The 8,826-nt window shown below is 40.7% G+C and overlaps 1 protein-coding gene across 3 annotated transcripts in view; it reads right to left on the bottom strand.

The window, feature by feature from the left end:
- Positions 1 to 2,084: 2,084 nt before the first annotated feature.
- The window catches only part of LOC102304838 (glutamate decarboxylase 1), a 15,750-nt gene continuing 9,008 nt past the window's right edge, over positions 2,085 to 8,826 (bottom strand). For all 3 annotated transcript variants that reach the window (XM_042228889.1, XM_042228888.1, XM_042228887.1), the window contains 11 exons: positions 6,910 to 7,022; positions 6,649 to 6,764; positions 6,194 to 6,273; positions 6,049 to 6,103; positions 5,824 to 5,940; positions 5,678 to 5,742; positions 5,508 to 5,586; positions 4,636 to 4,785; positions 4,368 to 4,475; positions 4,118 to 4,207; positions 2,085 to 3,990 (listed from right to left, as the gene is read on the bottom strand). In XM_042228889.1, coding sequence (XP_042084823.1) covers positions 3,817 to 3,990; positions 4,118 to 4,207; positions 4,368 to 4,475; positions 4,636 to 4,785; positions 5,508 to 5,586; positions 5,678 to 5,742; positions 5,824 to 5,940; positions 6,049 to 6,103; positions 6,194 to 6,273; positions 6,649 to 6,764; positions 6,910 to 7,022 — 1,147 coding nt within the window. In that variant the 3' untranslated portion in view covers positions 2,085 to 3,816. The remainder of the gene's footprint in view (positions 3,991 to 4,117; positions 4,208 to 4,367; positions 4,476 to 4,635; positions 4,786 to 5,507; positions 5,587 to 5,677; positions 5,743 to 5,823; positions 5,941 to 6,048; positions 6,104 to 6,193; positions 6,274 to 6,648; positions 6,765 to 6,909; positions 7,023 to 8,826) is intronic.

The raw sequence follows: 8,826 nt of genomic DNA, 5'->3' as shown, positions 1-8,826 counted from the left end.
TGTTGTTTTGTTCATTGGTTATTTCACTTTATATGCAGGTTTACATATTCATGCATGTGTGGCTTCTTTTGGTTTATGTTATCGTGCAAAACTGTTAATAAACATATTTTAATTACATCATGAATTTACTTCTAATGTAGTTTTGCATTTCTGCATTAACATGAATACATGGGCTAAAACGTGAGGTCAGTCTTTACCCCTGAAGCTACTTTTCTATTGTTACACTGAGCTGCTTTGAATTGCAGTGTATAATGAAGCTTTTTATTTCCCAGCCTTTACAGGGCAGAGGGCAGTGCTTTTGCTTTGGAAGGAGGAGTGCTTTATTGACTTTAGCTTACATTATTGCCTTACTACAGGCTAGTGGTGAGATCCACATAACTGACTTGCTTTTATCTTTTACTGTCGGTATTTTTTATAGCTTAAAGTTGATCGTGGCAGTGATGCTTGCTCATCTGAGCTTATTTTAGCACTTGCCACCTAATAATTTATGGTGGCTCAGTAGTCAAAAATATTGACATAATGTTTCTCCCTGAAAGACAGTGCGTCTCCTTTTAACACTGCACATTGTTGCTTTTAAATCATAACAGATAATGCTGTTTCCTGTTCAAACCACTCACTCTGTTGTGTCATACTTCCTGCTGAAAGATGTGAGACTTAATAAGTGACACTTCCATTCACAACAGCCGCCTTGCAGTGAGAAACTCTTAAAGCTTTAATTTGAACAGAATGCTGATGCCTTGCCTGTTAGATGCTATCTGTCTTTCTCCTGTAATACATACCAGCACATTTAGTGAAACCAGTTGAACTGGCACGAGCCAGAGTCATGCAAATGCTAATGTAAAACCTAGTAAAAGCTTCCTTCTATATAAGTAGGGTTATGAGTTAGTCTAACTCTAGGGCCTAAGCATTCTCATACTTATGTTTTTATTTGTATATATTGAAATTCCTTCAATTAGAAGGAGCACTATTAGAAGCCCTTTTCATAAGGTATCATTATCATGTGCTGTGTGTTGTGGCAAAAAGTGATTTCCAATGTTTCTGTGTATTTTTTATATGTATTACCTTTACGTATGTTGGTAAATAGACTTCGGTGAACAGGGTTTACAAAGGGGTTATATATAGAATTAAAAAATTATCTGTTTTTCAAGTATCTTTATTGTACTTACATTATAACCAATCCGGTCCTTTATCCCCACTTAAAATATTTTTTACTGAACTATTGTAATATTTGCTGCCATTTCTGCTGTTGTCTTGGCCAACTTACTCTTACAAAAGACATTTTTAATGTAAATGAGATTTTTTTTTTTAACTGCATAAATAAAGGTTATATAAACGTCACTGCCAAAAACTGATTGCGGCTTCAACGTTTTTACACGAATGTTGTTCGTGGCTCAAGATTACTTTATGTCACCCATGAGGAATGCATTTGATATATATTTCACATATTATAGCCCAACAAGTTACTTATAGCAGTTTAAATACGAGCAATCATTTTTTGGCAAATACCAGAAATCATTTTTTGGCATACAAGCATTTTTTGGCACAACACCGGCACAGAGTCACCACCAGAGGGCGCCGGGAGCACATCTCCATGAATAAGTGCAGCTTCACTCCGGAGTTTCTCCTCTCGGTTTTTTTACGTGCTCTATTCAGAGGTTATGAAACACCGGAAGCATTGCATTTGTTTCTTCATGAAATGGGGCCTTAAATAGACTGAATCAGACTAAATCGTAGCTTGATAAAAGGCATAGAAAGTAGAAATGTGGAAGGATTTTCTTTTAAAGCAAAATGAGTATAAGAGAGGAGGGAAAAGTGATGCAAAGAGCAAGAAAAGAATAAAGATGAGAAGGAGCTGGAGAGAAGGGTTTCACAGCCAATCCGACACACAGCTGGAGGCCAAACAAAGCTTCTGGAGGATGATTAGGCAGAGAGGCAATAATATATACTCTATGTGTGTGTGTGTGTGTGTGTAGCTGCTGATAAAGGCAGTTTGTTGGGAGAATGGGATACTTTGGAGTAGGGACACAAATGAAATGTCATTTTTCAGGGTGTTCTTTATTTTACTTTTTCAATAAGCCACACAGTTTCATGTTCTCTTTATATTGACTTTATTAAATATCTTGTTAAAGATGTTATGATTCTGTTAAAGTGCCTACTGAAAATTTGCCAGGGAAACATTCCCTTAGAGAGCTTCACATACAAGAGTTACTTGTCACATTACACACACACAGATTACTTTAAATATGATTTATGCAGTTGTGCCATTCACATATGGTCCCTAATAAATACTCTGTTAACATAACTCTTATACTAAAACGCATCCATTTACAATGGAGGAAAGTAAGGTGAACATGTGCAAAGACACTAACAGGTACCTTTGTACAAGATATTCCATTGAGCTCCCATCACACTGAGAATACAAGTAATATGTGTAACAATTAATATAATTATAATTATAGTAATGCATTAGGATTCAGACAGACGCAATTCTTCGTTCTTCCCAGTCTCAACGAGAGAGTACATTCTCACATCCTTGTGCGTCTCACTAAAATAAAAGACCGGCGCTGTGGCCAGAGGATTATAGAGCTTTCATTCTTAATCTCATCAGAAGGCCAGTCAATCATCTCAAAACATTCGGTCAAAAAGACTGACAATCACAAAAAGAAACACACTTATAGAGATTGCATCGCAGTAAAAGGTCAACAGGTAACGTTTTACAAACACCTAGTCTATAAGAAGTTATACATGAAGGACGATGGATTGCTGCGTTCCCGATTCTCTCTTTGGCTGACGATATCACTTTAAATAAACTTTACTCTGTTCACTGTGTTACAGCGTAACACGCATAAAGATACATGTACAATAAAATACCTGAATCTGCAATCACCTGCGGAAATGCAATAAATATTTTGTCTCATTCCCATATCATCAAATATGAATATATTAACATTGGTTTAAACACAAATGGGCATGATGTGACTGCAGGGAACGGACAACGAGCCAGAGTTTTACAACTTAAAGGTTGTCACAGACCTACGATAGCTTTAAATGGGGATCTTCTACGAGGGAAACTATTGCAGACTGTAGCTCTGTCGGATGGTCCGAAGTCGTGTAACAGCTTGACACTTAACACAACCTGTAACTATGCTGAGCACGTTAGCTTATTTTTAACACAGTGCGAGCCTAAAATACGCCGTTGCGGGGCTTTGGACACCGGGTTCAGGGGAAACAGGTCAGAGTGCTGAGATCAAACATATGTACAGCTGAAAGCACCACCATATTGTGCAGCACATGTATGATACAGCAGAATAACTTGATGATACTTGTAATACTTCGATCTGTTCTTTCCCCCCTTATTTTTCATTAATTTACCACACTCACTCACACACACATTTGCTGTGGCACACACACAAGACATTAAAAGACAAACATTAAAAGACTGCACACACACACACACACTCTCTTTCACACACTTGTGCATTACAAGGCTCAATTGCACACACAGACATTAGAGCACATTTGCTTTTAAAGGAAACTTTAGATAGTAATTATATATATATTTTTTTTTCTATAGAAGTACCTATGTGGGCCAGAGCTAGTAAGAAACTCCAGAGGCTCTCTCATTGCTCGTTTCTTTCCAGCGGTGAAAACATTTAGAGTGCTGCAGGCAAAGGCAGACCGGAAAGAAAGAACCTAAAACGTGTCCTATTATTTCTCGGACTGCAGCACTGTGAATGTTTCACTCTGGCGTTCGCTTTTGCAGTAAAATCGATCACAGACTCCGGGAAGGCCCTGGAGCAGCGATGGCTGTGAGGTCTACAGGTCGTGGGCGAGCCTCTCGATCTCATCGATGAGGAAGTCGATGTCAGACTGGGTGACCGAAGGATTGGAGACGACCATTCTGAAGAAGTTTACTTTATTGCCCTGAGGCTGGTAGCCCACCATGGTGGTCCCTGACTCCATCATCATGGCCTTGATCTTTGGCGCCACCTGTTGGAGTGAAAAAGATGACAAAACAGAGCCTTGTATTCCTGAAAGAAATCTAATAATGTGAACATCTTTTATTGGCTGTTTGAAGCTGATCGTGGTGGAACTTATAGTGTGATTATAGTTGTACCCTGTGGAGTTTTTCTCGCCTCTCATCTCCATCTGGCATGCCTCTCAGGCTGGGTGGAATGTACCAGAAGCAAACATTGGTGTGCTGCGGCTGCAGGCAGAAATGAACACGTCAGATACAGATCACGGTGGGTTTTTATTTATTTATTTGCATTTACATACATCAAAATTCTGTTAAACAGCAGTGAATTAACCCTGGTGATTAAAACTGGACATTGGTAAAGGACAAATAAAAAAAGAGGGAAGCTCACCACTCCGTCAAACACCATCTCATATCCCTCCCTGTTCTTGATCTTGTTGTATAGGTACTGAGACAGATCCAAACACTTGTCAATGTGCTGCTCAAACCCAGTGGTGCCCTGCAGGGGAAAAGAGAAGCCAATAATTACAGTTAAGAACACTCAGTATAGCACTAAATAGCATTGCACTAACAAAGCCATGAAGGTTCTTATTGGCTTGGAGATGCTTTTCTGTCTTTTTTAGCCAGCATGTATGTACCCGTCTGTCCACCCGGCTCACCTTGGCTTTCCACATGAGCCAGAATTTAAAGATGTCCACATGCCGGCCACACTGGATGGCCTTGTCCCCTGTGTCATATGTAACGTCGTATTGTTTGTCTGGTTGGAAGAGGTAGCCAGCGCACATGGAGTTGCAGCCTGCTAGGATTCCCTACAGACAAAGTGCACAAACTGTTAACATTTCCTTTCACAGGTCTCCTGCCCAGGCTGTCATCATTTAGACATGTCAGACTACATGTACCAAGAAAAGCTGATGAGTATGAATGTGCAATATGGATATTCATAGAACTGTATTTTTCATAGGTTATAATGAAGAAAAAAAAACCCAAAGTGTAATGGAAATGTTTAAGCTTTTGCTACATGTCTGTGTCAAACTAACCTTACTGAATGAAAGCCTCCATATTGTCTTATTCTGTCTCTGTGTTATCTTTCAGATATACAGCATGTTGATGTACAAGTTATCTTTTATTACACAGTGTTCTAACTGCAGATCGATAACTTGTCTTCATAAATGATTCGATTCTTTTAACTCAAAGAAAAGCATGAAACATGTTTGCTGGTGTGCTGCCTGTACTACTACCCCTTTACAAACATAAACAGAAGTAATTAAGAACATCAATAGCTTTACATATGTATATATATGTGGACTTTATAATGACAAGTGGCGAGCTGCTCCAACGTTTGGATTAAAAAAGTCCCTAAAACTTGTCATCATAAATTTTTAAGGAAATAATAGAACAAGATACTGTGTGTGTGTGTGGTGGTTGTGGTGTGTGTGTGTTTGGTTTTGGTGTGGGGGTGGTGTTGGGGTTCCTTGGTGTGTGTGTGTGTGTGTGTGTGTGTGTGTGTGTGTGTGTGTGTGTGTTCCTGTACCTTTTCTCTGACCAGGATTGCTGAACACTGCAGAGGCACACCCATCATCTTGTGTGGGTTCCATGTGACAGAGTTGGCCCTGCAAAACATGTTGTCAGTGCTATCGTTAGCACACTGAGGTTTCTTTTAAATAACAACACACAGGAGCTTATCAGTTCCCATGTGCTCACCTCTCAATTCCATTAAGCTTATGGCGATGCTTCCTAGACATCAGCAGTCCACCACCCCACGCACCCTAACGAGATAAAACAGTACTGTTAAAGGAGTGGATGACGCACTGAAGCTCCTGCTATCATCACTACTGCAAACTACTCACATCAACATGGAGCCACAAGTTATACTTCTCACAAATGTCAGCAATCTCATTGATGGGGTCAAATGCTCCATACACAGTTGAACCAGCTGTTGCATTCACAAACAATGGCACATAACCCTGCAGATGTAGTACCCAGGATAGATGAAAAGAAATGTGGTTAGAGATAAAAGTACATGGAGATGCAATTATATTAAAAAAAATAAAAGGGGAAAAAAAACTCCTGACCTTCTGTTTAGCGTCGAGGATTTTGGCTTCCAAATCCGCAGGAATGACTCTCCCTCTGAAAACGAGCAGAGCAGCATGGAATCGCTGTGGATCTACATGTTGCACATACAGTATTCATCAGATGATTTCTGCAACGATTACAAACCTCTCATCCGTGCTGAGCAGGATCACGTTGTCAGTGCCGAAGCCCAGCGCAGCTCCAGCCTTCTTTATGGAGTAGTGGCTCTGTGGGGACACATAGCAGACCAAGCTATCAATGAAATACCTTTGAATTCAAAAAGGGGGGATATTTTGAGAGCTCATTGTTGCTTGACATTTTTCCTGCTCTCTGTCAAGTTGTCAAATTCAAAATACAAAAAAACTAAAATAATGAATGAATTGAAACAGCCAGTGCCCTGATTTAAACAGACCTACTGCTTATTCCCTGACTTTGATTAATCTACAGTCAATGAAGCAGCTTATCTGCATTGTTAGATTACCTGAGATTACTGTGTGTGTGTGTGTGTGTGTGTGTGTGTGTGTGTGTGTGTGTGTGTGTGTGTGTGTGTGATAGTGCTTGTGTGTGTGTGTGTGTGTGTGTGTGTGTGTGTGGTCACTTACATGCTCAGATGTGAAAAGGACAAGGCGGGGAGCAGCAGACATGCCCTTGGTCTTCACCTCTGGGAAATACTTGTACCGTGCGATCATCACACTGTACATGTTGGAGATAGCACCCCCTGTTAAGCACACCGCACACACATCAGTACCCTGGACAGCAGCACACAGTCTGTGCAGTCTACATCCACGTGGAATATTTGGACCAAAAGTCATACAGTAATATGAATATTGGCTATACATGGGTAGTGTGATTTACAGACCGACCTGGGGAAAAGAGGCCGTCACCCTCTCCGTTTGGCCAACCAATCATCTCTCTCATTTTCTTCAGAGTCAGCTGTTCCATCAACACAAACACCGGGGCGATCTCATAGGTGAACCTGACAATCATAACACCGAGTAATGAATGCAGCACATCATTCAGAGACACTGAGCATTCTTATGCACTCGTAAGGCAGAGAGTCCACAGACTCCCCCAAAACACACACAGTGATATTCATTGTGTGTCTATATTATTCATAAGTCCTTCTATAATTCCATCTGCAGAGCACAAAAGTGGAGCTTGTGCTGACTGGGCTAATTAAAAAGTGGCCGATATGAGTCAACCAGCAAACATTCATATTCAAATGCCTCCTAAAATCACTCAGTGTTTTAATTAGCACACAAAGCTCTGATGGATAATCGTCAATGGTGCCGATCTCAGCGGCGACTCTGAATGGGGCTGATGTGCTGAATCTGTGTGTGTGTGTGTTGGTGTGTGTGTGTGTGTGTGTGTGTGTGTGTGTGTTGTGTGTGTGTGTGTTGTGTGTGTGTGTGTGTGTGTGTGTGTGTGTTTGTGTGTGTGAGAGACAGAAGGACAGGGAGAGGGAGTGCTTTAAAGAGATAACAGCCAACAGAGATAACAGCCTCTGTTGGCCCCAGAATATAGAAAAAATGAGGGAGAGCCTAGGCCTATGAATTTCATTATTTCATTAAAAAGATGAAAGAGAAAAGATTCAAAAACAACAAAAAAAGAAGTAATCTTCACACTCTTGAAATGAGCCAACGCTTTTAAAGCTTGATATGTGCCTGACCTCTCTGTCAGTTAATAAAAGATAAAACGACTGTTATCTCCAAGGACAGCCACCAACAAAACTCCTGGAGAAGCTAAAGTGGGTCAAATGTGTCACAGAAAGGAGGCCTGAGCTTTTGCTCTCTTTGCTAAGTGACATTTCACTGCTTCCCACACGCACCCTTAACGCTGATCCCTGTTTACCCCGCTTCTAATGAGGCCAGTTACACAACGCTCCTCCACCTCCATCGCTGTAGCTTCACCCATCACCCAAATTAGAAGCAGCGTTATCTCCACGTTTCTTCGATTCCTCCCTGTTTTTTTCCCCTCCCCTCAAATAGCTATCTGCACAAGGGCTGAGGTTGTTTTTTGTAGTTTGGTAGAAAGGGGGAGGTATAAAGGCTGCGAGCAGAGTGAGATTTAGGGAAACAATGCAATGAAGAGAAGTGTGACAGAGGACAACAAAGGCAGATGAGGGGATGATGCAGGGTGCGCACAGAAAAGCACGCAGCAAAGCAACATCATGAAGCACACACAATGCAGAGGCTGAGTGACAGAGAACAAAAACAAAGAGACAAAGAGAAATTGAAAAAGAAAATATGAAAGATGAAGAAAAATAACCAAGGAGGCATTTTTCTTGTGTAAATATTTCTGCTGATGATTTTTAGCTTTTGTAAATGCGCTGGACTACTCTATGACTTCTGGGCTGTGACTATGATTTGCTACACCCAAGGATAATATTTCACTTTTCAGTCCCTCACTGGCCTCATCTCACCAATTTAGTGTCCTTTGATATAGTGGAATTATGGTTTATATAAAGCAGACTTAATAACCTGGATGTCTCATATTCCTTTCTTCTCAAAACTCATTCCAGCCACAGGACAAAAAAAAGGTACAAAAAACCCCAGTGAATCTTTTTAAAATTCTCCTTCTCTCTGAGTCATTTCACGCTGTAATGGCAATAATGGTGATCATTATCACAATCAGAGCCAATCATTGGTCTTTTCAGGGTGAAAATTACCCCTCAGTCACCTGCCTGTCCCCAGGGACAGCCCCTAAATGCCCTTATTATCATCATCAAGGGCACTCAATGTGTGCGTGTAAGTGTGTTTATGGATGTGTTTGTGTGTGTG

The sequence above is a fragment of the Haplochromis burtoni genome, unplaced genomic scaffold (genome assembly GCF_018398535.1).
Source record: "Haplochromis burtoni strain Fernald_Lab_line unplaced genomic scaffold, NCSU_Asbu1 Contig_362, whole genome shotgun sequence".
NCBI lineage: Eukaryota > Metazoa > Chordata > Actinopteri > Cichliformes > Cichlidae > Haplochromis > Haplochromis burtoni.
The sequence above is the reverse complement of the archived record's forward strand: the minus strand, read 5'-3'. Positions and strand labels throughout refer to the sequence as shown.